The 19,800-nt window shown below is 39.4% G+C and overlaps 1 protein-coding gene across 4 annotated transcripts in view; it reads right to left on the bottom strand.

The window, feature by feature from the left end:
* Positions 1–19,800, bottom strand: part of MAST4 (microtubule associated serine/threonine kinase family member 4) — a 284,153-nt gene that overhangs the window by 149,710 nt on the left and 114,643 nt on the right. For all 4 annotated transcript variants that reach the window (XM_052670248.1, XM_052670246.1, XM_052670247.1 and 1 more), the window contains exon 4: positions 1,540–1,571. In XM_052670248.1, the coding sequence (XP_052526208.1) occupies positions 1,540–1,571 (32 nt within the window). The remainder of the gene's footprint in view (positions 1–1,539; positions 1,572–19,800) is intronic.

Below are 19,800 nucleotides of genomic sequence, written 5' to 3' on the forward strand. Positions count from 1 at the left end.
GCATATGATATGCAAATAGAGGAGTCAAAGTGACCCAATGCAGACCTTCTGATGCTACAGCTGTTGCTAACTTCAGTACTGTGAGCTCTGATAACTAAGAAAGCAGTAATAAAGATGACAGTTTAAAATACCACGTGCAGAATCTCAACCATTTTAACAGCCAGATATGATTATGCTGATAATCAACTATTCCTTTACTACACTTTATTAAAATCTCAGCAACATTACAGAATCTGCACTTACATCTCAGTGATCAGCTATAAAAAATACGTAGATGAATGCAACCATTTTTCAAACCTGGAGAAAAGTATATAATAATATTCAATGTCAAACACAGCAAGAGTAAGCAAGGTCAGGGCTACTTATTAAAAAAAAAGAGTCTGTAAAGATACTTTCTGCTCTGGCTGAAATCAACAGGAGTTTACTCATTAACTTTACAGTCCGTTATCTTTTGCACACAGAAGAGTGCTGGGTTTATGTAAAGCCTCTAAAAGACACCAGTAATTCTCTTCCTTAACTATTTTTCTCTGTGTCACTGCAGTATCAAATACTTCACGTAGAATTAGTCTCAAAACTTTGTGCCATTTCTTAGTAATTGTTTTGCTTACTATTTAGTAGAAGATTTGTGAAAAAAGCTAAAGTAAGAAAACCTTCTGCAAGTCAGCAGATGCCTACAACCTGTACCTTCCCAGCAATTAGCATTTCAGTTACTCACACATGCAGCACCATCAAGCTGAAAACAAATATTTAAAAACAAAGCCAAATATCTAGCCTTTGTACAAGGGTTTAGAGGTTTACTCAAAACACGTCATCAGAAACACCATCTTAGCTGAGTACAGTGATAAAACTATAGTCCTATGTTATTTTGGGAAATAAAACAGTAGCCGAATGCAGATTAAGATATTTTAATACACTGTGATCCCAATACCTTCTTAATTATTACTATGTAATACGAAATAAAGCAAGCTTTAAAACCAAATAACTCAAAAAAGGAAAGAAAGACAAGGTATTGCAACCCATACAAAGAACACTTAAACCACAGTATCTGAGGTCATACTATTCTAATTCAGTAACAATTCACACAAGAACATACAATCTTTACATCCACTAACCAAATACTAGATTAACAATCCTATACACTTAATAGCACTCATCTATTCTTTGTTTCATTATCCACAGGTTTTATCACAAAATTTCATATGATAACAGTTTGACTTACCTTTGTATCATTCAGAAACAAACTAAACTTTGATTTTAACTATAGTAATTTTCAATACAAAATAAAAGCTTCGACACCAGGTGTTCTTGTCAATTTGGAAATACCTAACAACAGCTCCTCTAAGAGAGGAGGACAGGCATAAAAAAGGTTACTGCACAACCCAGTCTTCATTCAGAATCTCAATTTCTTTGTATACATCTTAAGGCAAATCACATGCCACATTTAGTCTTCATTTTAACTCCCCAAAGAGAAAAACAGCCCACTTAAGAATTGCCAAAACACATAATGAGCACATAGCAGAAGAAATTTCAGAAACTTACAGACTTCCTCTTCTTGGAAGGCTCAATTCCTTCTGAAAAAAAAAAAAAAAAAAAAAAAGTTGCATTAGAAACAAAATCTATTTGAATTGGATGTGGCCTTTAAAAAAAAAAAACACATATACATATATATGTATTGCAATTATTCCATTCAACCAGCAGCAGAGATGTTCAACTGCAATAAAAGAAAGATTTGACATGCACCATCTTTCATTTATTGCTTTCTATTCTTATTTGAAGTATTAACATTAGCAATGCGAAAAGTCTTGGCTGTTTTGTAGCAGAAATCTTAAATTATTTCAACCAGAAGAACCATCACAGAAAAACCTTACACTCAGAAATATGATGCACTGGTGACAGTATTACAACTTGCAAGTCAGTGACAAAAGAATTCTAAGCTCTTCACAGAACCCACTGTTTGCAAGGAGTGTTTGCAAAAGGACTGAGACCAACTAACCGATGGATTCTACACTGAGGTGCTGTTGTTTTTTTTTTAACTCAAAAAGGATGAAATCCACTACAGTTTGATCAATTATAGATCGATGCAATTCTTTGCAGCCTTCTAGAAAGCAGTACTGGCATGGCAACAGAAACACCATTAGACAAATGTTTCTAACACTTTTGCTGAGAACAGTTAAACTGCTGCTCATGAGACAGACGGGACACAGCGCGCTTGCTAAGAGTCAACTGCAGACAAACATTTTACAAGCATTTTAGCATAGAAGAAAGCCACAAGATTCATGAAATTTTGCCTATCAGAAATAAGCATGACATATGTACAACCACAATTACAGCGGTGTTACATATTGCAGAAATAACAGAATAGTTGAGGCTAAAAGGGATCTCTGAAGATCTCCCAGTCCAGCTTTGCCCCAGGCAGGGCTAGGTAGAACTGGTCACCCAGGAACGTATCCTGTTGGGTTCAAAAGTCTACAAAGATCCAAACCTACCTGGGCAACCTGTTGTGGTGTTCAACTATCCTTATTTTTTTCACATTTCCCACATTGATTTATATTCTAAATGCTACATGAGGTAGCAATTTCTTTGCAATCCTTTCCACAAGGAGAATAGCCTACTTTTGAAATAAACAGAATAGCTGACTAACCTCCAGGTTACATGAAACATTGAAGACTACCACAAAGGACAGCTGCATATAAGAATGACTCAATGTTACGTGAATTGATGTCTTCAGTTACTCATTACTTTTATGTTTACTTTCAATATTCCCACAAAAGACTATTTTAATATATGTCATATGTGCTTCACTTCCATTCCAAAGTTCCATTTCAAAAGAGAATGATGTCAAAATTCTAAAACTGTATTTACACATGTTCTCATTTCATAGAGCACATAAATTAAGTTACAGGCACTGACTAGAAAATGCACATGAAATACAATTGAATGGATAAAAATAGTTTAGTCAGGCACCTTAGAAAAGGCTGCAAGGGAATGAATAATTATGTATTCTTTGGAGACTTAAATGGTGTGCAGTAAATAAGGCAGGGGCCGCTCACTGAGTGATAAGGATTAAAATATCAAGTAGCTACTCAATTCCTGAGCACCGCCCATCCTGTTAACTGAATGAGGCAGGAAAAAATAGTGTGAAACAATGTAATTAGAGATCATAAGGCACAGGCACAAGAGAGCAGAACAGGAGGCCTTGGTAACAAAATCTGGTGCTTCCTAGGAAGTTCCAGCAAATGTTCAGAATCTGCAATTTAAAAAAAACATCTTTTAGCATACCGTGTTTATATACAAAAGAACAGCTACACCTGCACAGAATATTGCATTATGCAGCTGTGTAATTCCCCTAAATTGAGAATGTCACATTCATCACAAACAAAATGTAACTGCAATTTAGAACCCACGTACTTCCTTGCGTAATGTTTTTTTCTTTAATATTTACAATGCCATTGTGTTTCATTTCTTACATAAAACTTCATCTGTAATTCTAGGCATTGTCACATCATAATAGACCCTGACCACAGAAAACTGACAAAATGTAATGAGCAAGAATTGTATGTGGCTTCATAACTAATCTAACAGAATTGCAACATATACTTCAACTTTTTCTTGTAATTCAGGTTTTGACTTTTTGTTTCTGTTGTTTTGTGTGGTTTGGTGTTTGCGTGTCATTGAACAGAAAACTACATCAGTTTGGTCACAGATTGTTATTAATACAGAAAATGGCACATAACTGCTTCCAATGGGAACCTGAAGTCACACTAATCTCTCAGCTTATTCTCACGCATGCCACCCTCAGGTATTACTCTTGATCACCAAATACGATTCTAAAATTCACTGCAACTACCTGCAAGTAAAAATGTTGAGAACTGCCAAGATCTCTCAGTACAAAATTAAAAAAAAAAAAAAGAAAAAAGAAATAAAACCTCAGGTATGCAACTCATGCTGGAAGACTTCAAAAAAGTTGCAGATTTTAAAATACCATGAATGCATATAAGAAAAAATGTGTTTGTTTTTTTTTTTCTGGATGACCTCTACATACTCATTTTTCCTATACATCACAGCATTGGTGTTGGAATGCTAGGTCATTCCTGTCTCTCATGATCATAACCACAGGGAGAAAAAAAAACAATCAAAAACAGTAAGTATAAAGTAGACTGAAGCCTGGCTTTCTGTCTCAAATCAGGTTTAATTTTTACACCCCTTTTCTCTTTTTTTGTACATCAATTAAGACTTAGATTTTTCCAAAGACTGAATATTTGGCAGACTATCAGCTGTGCTGGCACAGGCCTTCTGATAGCAGACCAGATCAGCAAGGATTTTGCTTGCTTTGACATAGTATACCAGAACTCTGTAACAAGCTATTCAGACAAGATTGAAAAAGTTTAAACATGCTATTCTTGGGACTAAGCAATAGATTAGGTGGAGAAGTTATTAACATGTTAAGTTCATTTTAAAAAATATAAAAATATATACCTTTTATCAGCTAAAGTTCCAATTTTACTCAGGTTGTCCCAGCTGCTTCATTTACAGATTCCAAAAACATGAAAGCACTGAATAACACTATACCAAAAACCACCAGCCCTTCAGACTTGCAGCTCTGAAGCTCAGATCTCAGACTACAAATGTAGCCACTTGCAGTTCTCTGGCACTGCGCTGCTCTGTTTCTGAAAGGCTCAGGCAGCTAGACCCAGACCAGTTGTCCTGGTCCTGCTGTGCAGCATCCAACACAAGCCTGAGGAATGCTGTTGGCAAAAACTTAGTGGCGTCAAGATTTTCAGGTCAAGTACTTGCCAGATAAACCCCTGAGCATTAAAAAAAAGCCTTCAGCACCACTCGTTATGGTTCTCAAGGACCTGAACGACACCATGCTCTTCTACTCTTGCCTCACATGGAATCCTCTTCTATGCAATTCCAGTTCTCCCTGTTTCAGGGCTGCTTCATTCCATACCAATCACATAAAGCAGTCTTAATGCACCACACTTTTGGCCTTGAAGTCCTTCATGTCTCAAAAAACGTGCTCTGAAAACATAATAGGGCTTGTCACTGGTTTAAGAGGTCTGTGCAATTCTGTGCCAAATTGCTGTGATGATGCAGAAGGACTTATGTACCAAATTTAATTGCAGCTGTCATTAGCCAGTTCAAATTCCATAATCTGTGCATTTTATTATCAGTAACATGGTTTCACAACAACAGATGCTTTTTTGTTCATTTCAGTAATTATGGTTCTTCCTCTGGTGCTACACATCTACTCGGCATTTCAGTCTGGACAAGTCCACTCAGTGCCCCAGACTGCAGATAATCAGCCTTACTTTAAAAAAAACAACAACAGAAAAACCCTACTCCCTGAATAAAGAACAGAATTTTTTTTCTGAATCAAAGTCCTCATGCTACAAACTAGAAAAAGTGTTCAAGTAACAGAATTAAATAAAAAGATTTATGTATATTTGAATTAGAAAACCCAAAAAAAGGCTAAACTTCACCTAGTTTCTTGTAAATATGACAGCAAATCACAAAAAATTAGAATAGTCCATGTTTTCCCCAACAAGGGAGGAAGATGTCATTAGGTTATTGCTGGGCTCACTTATAAACAAACATGAATAAAAAGCTAATGCATTCTTGAGCTGCTAATGATGTAGATAGATGTTGATACAGGTAGGTTTCAGACCTACAATTCAGTCTGTTTTAACTTAAACAACTGCAAATCTCTCACATATTCAAAGGTCTTATCTTATAGTTTTCAGTTGCCAGAGAAGTAGGCTGAAAAGCAAATTTTTTTTTTTTGGGGGGGAGGGAGGAGGGAATGGAAAAAATCATCAGTAGTGTGCTCTTCAGCAGGGGAGGTATTAAATGTGGTAAGATTTATAGAAGGGTTTATACCCTGTTGGTCAATTCATTTGTCACAAGCGTTGCAAGGCTTTCCACTAATGCAATATTTAACACACAATTAACGCACTGCATTAATAACCGGTTAACGCTAACATTTACACAGCATTTATAGCAGCACGACACATCAGAACGGTCATGGCACACAATTCACCTTCTTATCATAACTACTGACAAAAAGAAGGATGTCTTGAGGGAGTAATGTGAAGGCTTTTCTTAAATGAGCAATTACTACGTTTCTGCTAAAAGATTTTGGAGATAGCAGATCTTGCATCTGTGTGACAGAATAAGTGAAAGAAGTAAATAAAGGAAGGTGACTAAAATAGTACACAGTTGCTATCAGGGAAAACTCATCTTGACCCATTTATAAGATTAATGTATCAAGTCACTGTATGAATCCCACTGTTACTAAGCCATTCTAAATATCTTCTAAGCAAGACAATGGGAAGTCACACTTTTCAGCTGACTGCTCCCAACTTCACCAACACTTCTTCAGATTCACTCAACATATTGCAAGGGGCACCGCGTGGAGGCATCAATCATTTCAAATGCTCAGTGTTAACGTCCCAAGTGAAATGCCTCTCTCTTGCTACAATTTCTCTGTCAGAGCTGTCCTTTTGTTCTAAAACAAAATTACCACGTTTCCTGGTTCCATGAAGCCTAATACTCTGCCTCAAGAAGTGCTTTCTATTAACAATAGGGTTGAATTTTAAGAGTGTTTTTCAACTTTGAATTTCCAGCTGAAGAAAATCCACTCGTTTTCAAAAATGAGCAGAAAGCTCTTCATCACAATATCCTCACTCAGACCTGTTTTTCTTAACAACAGATGTACCCATAGAATTGCTCTGCCCAGCACACGACCCAAGTGAGTTCATGTTTGGAACGGATGTTCTTAGCAGGCCTGGTCTGACTCAGCTTGCCCACGATGCAACACCGTACTCACTTTTCTTAGGAAAAGTACTCCATACAAACACCTAGATTTCTCTGACAACGTAAGTCCCAATTAAGATCAGTTTCTGTTCCTTTCTGCTCTCGCTGCCAAGGAGACAGGCATTATGAACGCCTTACAATGAACTCTCATCTTCTACTTGACGATCAAGGTTTTCATACTCTTTTTAGTCACCCAGATGCAGCCAATAGTTTAACACAGTGGGATTTATTGTTTGTTTTGCTTAGCACGTACCCACAGTGTTTTCCCAAGCACTTTCAAGAGCAAAAACTGCTGACTCAGAAAATATCTTATTCAGAGTTTTTCCCCATCGTCTACAGAACACCCTGTGAGAATGAACGCAAAGCTGCTTTTAAATATTTTAAATGTACATTTTCGGTGTACATGTACTGCATGTTAACTTTCTCCACATTGCCACCTAAACACTAAAAAAAAAAAAGTGTAAATAACAAACTCCAAGTCACAAATCAGCAGTAACTGCTGTATATTTTAACAGGATGTAAGTTACAAAGGAAAGGAGCTACTTAAGTTCAGATGTAACCAGAAGAGTCTGCATCTTGCTTACTTCAATATTCTGTATTCTACTTAAGTCATTTATTATCTCCTCAGTTAACTTCCACACTTCTGCTGCAGGCACTGCTGACTGCCCCTTTCAAAGCACATCTGTGCAACAGGTCCATGGCTACTTACATGGGATGCAAAAGAAGGATCCAGAACACCCACTTAAAGCTAGGCATTATCGACTTAAATTCAAATTAACCAGATTAAAAAGAATGTCTAACAGGCTACATGTATAAAACATACAATAAAATGGAAATCAATATATGTACAGTATGGAAGCAATTTGAATAATCTATACATATTTCCTATAGACAAACCTGATACTATGGTGGTGTTAAGCTTTGTGATTGATAGAACTAATTTAACAGCAGTTAGACGTGTTTCTCTTTGCCTTGTATTATTCTACAAACTTTTAACATTAGGAAGTCCGAATCCTATGGAACAAGGTGGAAGGTTTCAGAATGATTATTAACAACATATTACTATTTATTAACAATACAGAATTTCCTAAGAATGACCCTATATGTTGTCTGAAGTCCCTCCAGTGATGAGATCTGCAATAACAAAAAGAACTTCTTCTGTAAGAATCCCAGTGGGCAAGAGATACCGTAGTAATGGCAACTGATAAATAAATTTTTAAAAAATAAAAACATAAACCAAAATATTTCCTAGATCCAGTTACATAGCTTTAACTAGCACTGCAATGTTCTGTCTGCATAAAAGCAATGTAGTTTCAGTGACGAGGAAAAATCTAATGTAATGACTAGTAGCCAAACATGTTCTGAAGAGAGTTGGGAAGCAGAAAAAAAAAAAAAAAAAAAACTTGGCCAGAAAATATAATGTATAAAAGCACGATGAACATTCATAAGGTAAGCTGTCATAAAAAGTATATCCCCTATTCGAATACAATTTATGAATACAGAGGGGAAGGAGCCTATTTTTTTAAGAAGTGTTTACTAGCCTGATTTACACCAACCCATTCCATCAGTATTCAATGAGAACATATTCAAAATGACATACCACAGCGGTTTTAAAAAGCGCAAAGGCTATATTCAGTAGTCTACTGGCTCAGTAAATTCTGTTAAGAATTAATGTTATTAAGCACTGTTTGAATATCTGCACACTATTTCAAGTCTTCAGCTGAAAGTAGCAGTGGCAAAATACACCAACTCTACTTACTTTACAAAAAAAAAAAAAAAAGGAACATGTCTTACTTGGAAAGTAGATACTGCAATTAGCAAAAGGAAAAAAGAAAATCCTTAATGAGAAACAGAAATCCTTTCCCACGAGAGAAAAACTAATGACAGCTGCCAAAATTAATGTAGTAAAACTCTGTGCTCATTTCAGAGTGATCTGGTTTTTACTCCTTTCAAAGATTTGCTTGTAGAAAAATACTGCTAAGAGTTTTTATTTGTTGCCATGTTGTCTTCTATATTTTCTTAGCCCAGCCTTTCAAAACCTATGAATAACCATGTTTCTTTACCTAAGAAGTGCAAAATTTCTGAATGAATTTTCCACTTCGAAGTACACAAAAATCATTCCATTCCATTCCAACTCAGCACAAGAAAATCCATGCTCCCTGCTGGCCTGCTGTTCTACAGTCTGTTTCACCCATTGGTAATATTACCACGACTGGTGGAGAAAATGCATTGACAATAAAGATTTCAGAACATTCAAGAGATTCCAGCTACCACACTTACACAAACATTTCCATCTTTATAACTTCAGTTATTATCTATTAAGGGAGAAGAAGAATGAATTAAACAGAAAAATGCATCAAATACCAACTGCTGGTACAATTGTTCAGCTGAACAAATGCGAACAAAGACACAGAATACAGGTACAGAAAACCTGTGTTTTGAATAAAGTCATGGGTTTCCCCAGGTTATTTCACTGGCAGAAAGCAATGGCTTTTATATGGACATAGATCTATAAGATTTTACCCATCTCTAAAACACATAAGAAAAATGCAACAACAGCATATAGTAGCTACCAGCATTGGCACTTCTCACTTCATTTCAACAGCAAAGTGAATCAAAAACTGGCTGAATGGCCAAAGCCAGAGGAAAGCAATCAGTGATGTAAAGTCCAGTTAGCTGGAGGCCAGTCATAAGGGAGTACCTCAGGGGTCAATACTGGGTCCAGCCCTGCTTTACTTCTTCATTAGCAATCTAAATGATGAGGCAGAGCGCACCTTCATTAAATTCGTGGATGACAAATAAGTGGGGACAGTGGTTGACTTATTAGAGGGTTGGGCAACCATTCAGAAGGAGCTCAACAGGATGGAGCAGTGGGCTGACAGGAAGGATTGGAACCTCATGCAGTTCAACAAGGAGAAGTGCAGAGCCCTATAGCTAGGAACAACCCCACATGGGGCCACCAACTGGAAGGTAAAAAAGTGCTTGGCGGTTCTGGTGGGCATCAAGTTGAACATAAGTCAATGTGCCCCTGCTGCTAGGGCTAATGGTATCCTGGACTGCATTAGGAGGACTGTTAACAGCACATCAAGAAGTGATGCTTCCCTCCTCCTCAGCACTGAAGAGACCACACCTACCACCAGTGCTGTGTCCTGTTCTGTGGTCACCAGTACAAGAAAGACATGGACAGACTGGAAAGTGCTATCAGGATGAAAAAAAAGCTGGAGCAGCTCTCTTGAGAGAGGATGAGAAGAGGTCAGGAGAGCTGGGACTGTTCATGCCTGGAAAAGCAAAGACATCCACAAATACTTGAAGAAAGGAAGCTAAGAGGACAGAGAGGAAGCTAAGAGGACAGAGCCAGGCTCTTTGCAGTGGTGCCAGAACAAAACACAGTGGGTACTAATCAGAACATTGGAGGCTCCCTCTGAGTATCAGGCAGTGCTGTGCTGTGCAGGTGATGGACTACTGGTACAGGTTGCCCAGAAAGGCTGTGGAGTCTCCTCCTGAGAGATCTTCAGAAGCGTGGGCACTATGCTCTGGCTGCCCCTGCTGCAGCAGAGGTTGCTGCAGATAGACTCAGCAATCCTGGACAATCTCAGCTATTCTGGGACTCTGTGGTGCTTGAAAATATACGTGCTAGAGATCATTATGCTCACAAGAATCTAGGTGCCTTCCTTTTACCAGTGTCAGATCATGATAGCTGACAATTCTGTTACAATTCTGTGAGAATGTTCAGCAGCTGTTGCTAAACTGCTGTCAAAATCAGTAACTACAACATAAACTGATTAAACTCGTCTTCAGCATGAAAGACTTCCCCACATTTAGGCTTTGGCTGCAGGAATTTTTGTTAGACATTTTGCACAGGATAGAAGGGGCTAAAAAAAATCCACATATGTTTATTCTTTTTCCCAAGAACAATTGCCATTAGCAAGACATTATCCTTGTTCTTCACCTCAAAACACTCACAACCATCAGCTGTAACTGATCATGAATGGTAAAAGGGAAAAACTACACTAACCAAGTTTTGGCTGCACTGATGAGAAGAACTGAGGCACAAGTTTTGCAAAGGCACCGCTCACCTCTAGGTGTCACAGAGCTGAGGTTAGCAGCTGCTCTTCACTCATAAAAGCAAGGAGATGATTCTGGTCCAAACAGAGCAAAGAACAAAAATAGCTCATTTTTCCAACAAAACTCTTACACACAACAGTACAGACAAAACATCACTTGTTTCTTTTAAAACAAACAAACAAAAAAAAATAATACCCCACAACCTACAGCAGACAATAGAAATATCTCTTCTAGAAAAATCCAGTTACATACTTGTTCTTTTACTCAATTGAAATGTCTTGTCCTCTTTATACAATTAAAGGTCTCAAAATCAAAGACTTTGCTTAATGCTGACATTTCAATCAGTATTTATAAGCTCCATTTTTTTATTTTTATTTTTTTCAGTTCAGGTGGCCCACGGCTTACTGGTAATATACTCTGCTGATGTGGAAGAAAGGATCAAATTCGAGGGCAAGGATCAAACCAGAAAAAATGAGACTTGCTTTAGAACTGCAAGGTAAATATTAACCTGCTTGCCAAAACATACGTTTCTATTTTGCCCACTTCAAAAGCATAGACTCATGCTCACTGCAACAACATGAATATTAGTGAGTTTCTACACAACTTTAAATGCCCTCCTATAACCACGCTAATTTCGGCCACCCCCCAGAAGAGAGCACTGGGAAGCAACGTTTTGTCTTTTCAACTAATATAAACTTCAACAGGCTCTTTATGGTCTTCTTATCATGCACCCATTTTCCACTTCTTTTCCTAATGGTTTGCCACACTTGCTACTTAAGTGCAAAGGTCTACTGTCATTAGAATAATCAGGTTGGAAGAGACCTTCAAAGATCACCTACTCCAACTGTCTGGTCACATCAGTGCTAACAAAAAGCTAATACGTATTACTGAGGACACTGACCAAACCACTTGAACACGGACACAGAGAGCATCAACCACCTCTCTAGGAAACCTGTTTCAGTGCCTGACCACCCTTCACATCAGAAGTGTTTCCTGATGCCCAGCCTGATCCACCCCTGCTGATTCCCATGCTGCCATTCCCACTCTGCCATCAGTTCCCAGCAGCAGAACACCTCTCTCTGTCTCCCCTCCTCAGGGAGCTGCAGGGAGCACTGAGGTCATCTCTTGGTCCCTGCTTCTCTGGGCTGGGCAATCCCAGTGCCCTCAGCCCCTCCTCATATCAACTGCCTTCCTGCCCTGCTGCACCAGTTGTGCTGTCCTCCTCCAGACCCTCTTAAGAACTGTAAACACCCTCAATCTCCACACATTCTTCATGGTGATGCCAAACCAAGGCTAAGAATGCAAACAAAAACCTTCCTTGCCTGCTCCAAGCCCCTAGGTACCGCTCTGTAACAGGTATGAGGCAAGGCCCATCAGTGGGTGGTAACAGCCCACTCAGTCCAGACAAACTAACAAAACCAAAGCAGGAAAAGCCTTCCCCCAACATCAAGAAGAGATCGAGTACTAGTTGTAGGTGATTCTTTCCTGCAGGGAGCTGAACGTCCAATATGCTGAGCAGACCCACTTCTTACAGAAGTCTATTGTCTTCATGGGGCTCAGGCAAGGGACGTCACCAGGAAACTACCTAGCCTGGTATGACCACCAAGCTGGAACGACCACTGTCCATCCCTTACTGCTTTTCCATACAGAGAGAGATGAAGCAGCTACACATGGGTTGAGAGCTATCAAAAGGGACTTTGAGGTTCAATGGCTGAAGGAAGTGAATGCACAAATCATCTTCTCTGCCTTCTATATTGGGTAAGAGCAAGTTGAAAGCCTCTGGGTGACAGTTAGAGATCAAAGTTGCAAAAGGAGCCCTATGATCCATGTCTACTACAGCCCACCAGATCAAGTGGAGCCTTCTACCTCCAGCAATAGGAGCTACGACAATTGCAAATGCTCGTCCTGCTGAGGGACTTCACTCAACCAGACATCTGCTGGGAAAGTAGCATCATGAGATGCAGACAAATCCAAGACACTCCTAAAATGCATTGAGGATAACTTCCTCAGTCAAGTATTGGAAGGCCCCACCAGGGAGGATGAATACTGGACCTGTTGCTCACCAATGCAAACAAACTGATAGATGATAGTAGGACTGGAAGCTGCCTGGTCTGCAGCAACCATGCTATGGTTGAGTTCATGCTCCAGAAGGACGTGAGACAGGCAAAGAGTAAAATTAGGACACTAAATTTTAGGAAAGCTAACTTCCAGCTCTTTGGAGAGCTATGTCAACAAAACACCCTGGCAAAATGTTCTCATGGGTAAGGGCACAGAGCAGAACTGGCAGATCTTTAAGGAAGCTTTTGCTGGCACACAAGAGCTCTTCATTCTGAGGTGTAGCAAGTCAGGAAAGGAAGGGAAGAGACCGGCACGGATGAACCAGGACCCGCTGGTCAAACTGAGGAGCAAGAAGAAAACACAAAGGCAGTGGAAACAAGAACAGGTACTGTGGGAAGACTGTAAGAAAGCTTGTAGACTGTAGGGATAGGTCAGGAAAGCCAATGCCCAGCTTGAACTAAATTTGGCAAGGGATGCCAACAAGGACAAGAAAGGGTTCTACAGGTATCCCAACCAGAAAAGGAAAGTCCAGGAGATTGTACTCCCCCTAGTGAGTGAAACAGGCAAGCTGCTAACAGTAGACGAGGTACTCAACAAGTTTTTTTGCCTTGGTCTTCTCAGATAACTGCTCAGCACACAGCCCTCAAATGTTTAGTTTGGTACTGGGGAAGCAACATCCCTCACACTGTAAACAAAGACCTGGTTCATGAACACTTGAGGAACCTAAACATCCACAAATCTATGGGTCCCAATGAGATGCATCCCAAAGTCCTTAGAAAATTAGTTGATGTAGTTGTCAAGCCACTTTCAGTGGTATTTGAGAAGTCGTGGCAATCAGGTGAAGTCCCTAGTGACCAGAAAAAAAGCAATATCACATCAATTTTTAAGAAGGGTAAAGAAGGATGACCCTGGGAACTACTGATCTGTCAGTCTCCCTCTGTTCCCGACCTCTTCAGTACAGTCTGTGGTGACAGGATAAGGAAAAATGGCTTCAATCTTAAAGAGGGGATTATTTAGGCTGGATATAAAGAAGGAGCCTTTTCAGTGAGGGTGGTGAGGCGCTGGAACAGATGGATCTTTACAGGTACCTTCCAACTCCCAGGATTCTACAATTCTATAAATACAGTGGGAGAATTACTGCTTTTGAGCACATGGCTGTGCTGTGCTAATGCACTTTAAGATGCAGTTTGCCCCCTGACTGCCAGGACACACTAGTGGCTCCAGCTGAGCTGCTGACTCCAGCCCTTCCAGGTCCTCTCCTGCCTAGCTGCTCCCCAGCCACTCATCTCCCATCTGGTGTTGTTCTATCTCAAGTGTAGCATCACGTATTTTCATCTGTTGGAACTCATGCTGCTGTGCTCCAGTCTATCTAATCCTTCTGTAAGGACTACCATTCCTCCAAAGAGTCAACAGCACCTCCCAGTTCAACATTATGAGCAAATACGTTTAATTCCTACCAGAATTGGCCCTAGGAAGAATTGTGCCTAGAACTACTTCCCCTATATGGTGGGCAAGAATCTAGAAGCATCTTTAACTACCAGTCAGTGCTCTACAGCAAGAAAAATTAATTTTACCCCTTCCAGAAACAATATGGCAGAAATCTCATGATTCTCATTGATACCACATTGCTCTTCCTGTTGATGTTATCTTCTTTAACTAGCTGCAATTTTGAGTAACCACAGCAGACAAGAAAAAAAATACTGAAAGGTAATTTTTCTTCAGGGATCTGAATGCTCTTTCTAAATATTCCTTATCACCAAGGGATCATAACATTAATGTTAGTATTCTGCCATTTACCTTTTCATCTGAAAGTCTCAAAACATATGCAACAAACATCTTCTGGAGTAAACTACCAATATTAAAACTTTGATACAGGCAGGAAGCTCATGTCTACTCAACGCCAGCTTCTTAATACTGACAGTTTCAATGAAGAAGAAAGAAAAAAAAAAAAAAAGAACACTACACATAACTTGACTAAGCAGCACAAATTACTACTGTTGGAACACTTCTTAAGAATTTGTAGACTCCTGAATCTGAAGTAAATCACTCTGCAGAATTCCAAGCAAGGATTCCAGCTAAAAGCCTACAGAAAGCAAAAACAGTGAAATAAATCCTTTTCAACAATTTATATCATTATTTGGTCTCTCAGTTATCTGCTAGCAATAAAGTCAAGTATATTTTATAGGGTGGTGGGTGGGTTTTGTTGTTGTTGTTTTTCTTTGGACTACTAACATTCTAGCCAAGCTGAGATCAAGATCCAGATAATCTTTTGGTTTATTACCATTTTATAGTCAATTTCATCCCACTCCTTGTCCAATATGGCAGATGGATTGTTCCATGTGAAACTACAGTAAATCACATCAGCAACTGTATTAAGTTTGTGCAAACATTACATTTTTTAAATTCCCTTTTACCTGTGACTGATCATCCTGTTCACACTGTTAATAAGGTCTAGCAGGGTAAATGGAAGTTATTTGAATTTGTATCTCTATCTAATAGGTTTGTTTGAAAGATTCTGTCATGAAATAACTAATAAGTAATAGAAATAACTTTTCAAAGGCACAGAGATTTCTTATGTGACATGTAAAACTGTCATTTCAAGGACCTCCCCATTGCCCAAAAGGATAAAAAAGGAGATTTCAATTACATCTTTTCAACATTAAATTACATATTAAAGAGTAGACAGTAGATAGTTTCTCCTCTACACTATCTGTTGTTAAACCAGCAGGAGGCAACCCAAACTCAGAGTCTACAGCAAGGAATGGCACAAAAAATTTATCCCAGTTCCTATATTGATTTGTAAGAGTCATCTGACAGGCTAGGTTCAGCGGTTCTCACCTTTCCTGCAGTCATGCCAACAAGACCAAAATATGCAAGTAAAAAAAAAAGCACTAGTGTATTTTGGAAAGTTATTTTTCATTAGTAAACTATGCACATGCAGAATAAAGACGAAATACTTCAGAGAGAAAATAAAACTGACTTTTTGATGACACAAAACTTACCGCAGTACGCTTGAAATATTTCCTAATACTAGCTATTTTTTCCTCTTAATTTCATGGTTCTATCTACTCCAAACCTTCAGTGTCCACACTATGCAGACTTCCCACACCACACTTAAAAGAGGATGCAATTTAACCATACCTTAACTTCATAGTTCTGCATTTCTGAAGGATTTGGGTTTGGATTTTTTGTTTGTTTTTTGTTCGTTTGTTTTAGTATGTTTTTGTGTTTTTGTTTTTTAATATACTGTCTTTTACATTGCTCAAACAATTTCTAGTACTATTTCTACAACAGCTATTTCTATTTTTAAAACCAGGAGACATGCAGGCACATGAATGAAGGCCAAGCATTTGAAGTAACAGCTGCAAACCTCTAATTATAACTTGGTATTACTTTCTATAAAACTAGTGTTTTAGTTAAGGAGAAAGAAGAATAATTTAGATTTATTTTGTTTCCTTTTGGGGAAAGAAGATTACAAAATCAATCTAGTATAATTAATAACAGGTGAGCAAAATACTTATTTGTCCAAGAATTACAACAATGTCAACTTCTAACTTGCCAAAGAGAGCAGCCATTTCTACCCTCTGAGTGCAAACTATATTCTGCGTCTATTTATATGTCTGCCAGACTCTCTAACCTTTGGTAAATAAACTTCTAGCAATCAATTGGTCATCAAATCAAATACTTTCACCTGTTGCCAGAGACTAGTGTTAAGGAATAGTACTTCTTTGCAGTTCTCTGCCTTATCAATCATTTCTTCTTGAAATAAAATGAGGCAGTGCACAAGTTACAGCAGTACCTTACACTCAAAGTTGACTGTTTCAATTTGTGCCCAATTTACTGCATAAAGCACCAAAATTCTAAGAACGTATGTGATTTAAGAAGTACCACAAATGTAGCATAAAAGAACATACAAGAGCTGCTCTAGAAGTAAAGCCTTGTGTTTTATTATGTCAACCCACAGTGTCAGAGGCGGGTGCTTGGTAGTATGGCAGTAGAGGCTGAATGATCCTACCAAATCCCATTACGTTTTGTTGCCGTGCGACAGACAGAAGCAGCAGGGTAATCAGACAAAATGGCATCTGACATCGAAGCGTAGAAGAAGCAAAGCTGTGTTGTTCAGTTCCTCCACACAGAAAAAATGGCATCCAATAGCATTCATTGACACTTGATGAATGTTTCTGGAGACCAAACAATGGATATGAGCACAGTGAAGGGTGGATGGTTTTTGCACGTTTCAGCAGTGGTGAGAGCAACAGCAGGACATCTTTGCTGGTGCAGGTCTTTATGACTGCAGCACGCAAGCTCTTGTTCATCACTGGTGAAAATGCATAGCTAACGGTAGTGATTGTTGAAAAACAGTGTTTTGTAGCTGAGATTTTGCTCTATTAAATAGCGTTATTGTGCTCTTTGTACCTGTTGTAGATTCCTTGAAAATAAATCTGCGGCATTATGTTCAGAGCAACCTATGTACAGTAATACCTAAACATTTATTTATTGACAATTTTAAATAAATAATTGCTTTAGGTTTTCCATCCACTTAAGAACTTCAGTCTTAGCAGGTGGAGATATGGTTCTAAATAGTGTTCTAAAAAAATCATCTGTCACTAAAACAGTAAAACAAGTAGAGGTTGCTTATTCACGTGGCCCACATCTCTAACACTATCAAGGGTTTTGTTAGGGTCCTTGCTAAGTTTCCACAGATGCAAAGGGAGACACTGACAGACAAAACAGGATACACCTCCCAAGGACCTCTTTATTTAAAGGAACCAGAGGATTATCGTAATTCCAAAATTTCTGAGAGATTTGCTGGCTATCATAAACAACACTCAGATACTGCAGCTGGATGCCATGAACTTGGTTAACATGGCCATATCTTCATTATTGTCTTTTGACAATACAGGCCAAGATCCTCCCCTTTAAGGAGACATTAGTCTCAGAACATTAGCCTCCACATCAACAGCCAACACATCCCATGCTACTCTGAGTCTTCCCTATTCTTAATCCACAAGCACACCTTCTAGAAGACCAGAATGACGTGAGAACACCTGCAGAGTTCCAGGTTATCGTCTGTATTCCACAGGTGGAGAATCTTCAGGGCAAGTTGTAGACTAGTATCTTCTGAATCACTACAAATTGCTGATCCATACACTAACTCTGTAGTCTACTGATCAGTCACTACACACAGAGATTAGATGTGGCTAGGCTCTGTAGGTCACTTACAATCAGCCTGACACAGCCACCAACAGTAAGCTTGGCTACATGACTTCTATGCACAGTTCTCAGCTGAGCAACAAGTCCCAGCAGAACAGTAAGGTCTGCGCACTGGGAGCACCCTCAAACATCCAAAGGCGCCCTTGTTCCCAGTTATATACCAGAAGCTATTCTTCACCTTAAAAAAAGCACTAGATATAGAAGAATCTTTCTCACAAGCACAAGTCACTGCAGCTTCCAGGAGAGACAATGACCTTTTTCCAAGTCTCTCAAACACACGTTCTCCTATGTCTGAGATGTTAGAAGCCAGATGGAAGAAACCTGAGGATAAGGCACGCAAATCAAAACACGCTCACAAACTCAGCAGCATGTTTTCCTAGGCATAAAACCAGCATTCATCTGCGGGTCTTTGACAGCTTTCCCCCACCCCCAACAAGCATCCCTGATACAAGCAAAAGTTTCTGCAAGCTGTGCAGCCTGGGCTTCCGTAACATCCTGCCACCTGGGCAAACAGCTGCTGCACAGGAAAGCAAAAGGAATAAAAGAGAACCTATCGGTCTCTATAGGGCCAAGAGACAACATAACATTTCAAAGTAACACGTTTGCTTGCTTTTTTAAAAATTGTAACAAGCTTAAAGGAAGGCACGTCACTTTGCCCCTTCAGCCTAAAAGCAATAGGCAAGATTACCCTTGCTGTAGGAGTACAAGACCAGTGGACTGCTGGCTTCTGCGTATCCACAACTACCAAGAGTAACTGGCAACCCTTCCTGAGGCAATAAACCTATATCTAGGAGTGTGGTAAAAGAAACTGCTGGGAAAGCTGACAGTGCTGTCGCCTTTCTACCGGTTCCTACATCTGGATCAACCTGCTGAGTTGACTCTCACTCCTTTCCTCCTAAGTCTTGATTGGGAGAGCTTCTCTGGTCCACAGGATAATGAGAATATATCAAAGCCCTGTGGGTCTGAGCATGAGAAGTGGCTGCTGAGAGGGAACTGCAGCAAGTACATCTGCAGAGGAATACAGTTAGCAGGTTAAGTGCTCTGCAAGGCTAAAAGACAAGCTACACTGCCGTTAACTTTTGAGTTGAGAGAAGTCCAACTTGATCAGTTGGATTCACATTTTAGAACATCCTGCGCTTTCTTCAACTGTACTGTGAACAGATTCCTTCAAGCATAGCACTGGCCATGTTGTCACAGTATCTGATAGGAAGGGTGCTTAAATTCAACATGACAGGAAAGAAAAAGGGTGACAGAAGCCCGATGTCATCCCTGTTGCACTGTTAGTAGTAGTAAGTCAGTGAGTGTGCGAAAGAAAAGCAGCTCAGGAAGTGAAGCAGCAGAATACAAGAAAAGACAGGTTTTGTCTCTCAATGCTAAGCGCCAATAGCATTTTATCACCCTCCCTCCACCGTGCCATCTGAATAGCAGAGAGAACCTCATGCTGCCTCAAGTATGTACTGAAGCATAGATGGACCTTTAAGGAACACAGAATATCTTTGCTTGTTGTGCAGGTGCCATATCACCCTGCTTCCCAGCCAAACCCGCAAGTGAAACACTGCAATGTACAAGTGGGTCTGCTAAGGTAATCCTGGACTACACCTCTCATCACCACACCACTACCTGGAGCACCTGCTTCAGAAGCAGCAC

This window comes from Tympanuchus pallidicinctus, unplaced genomic scaffold, assembly GCF_026119805.1.
Source record: "Tympanuchus pallidicinctus isolate F22 unplaced genomic scaffold, pur_lepc_1.0 scaffold9, whole genome shotgun sequence".
Lineage (NCBI taxonomy): Eukaryota > Metazoa > Chordata > Aves > Galliformes > Phasianidae > Tympanuchus > Tympanuchus pallidicinctus.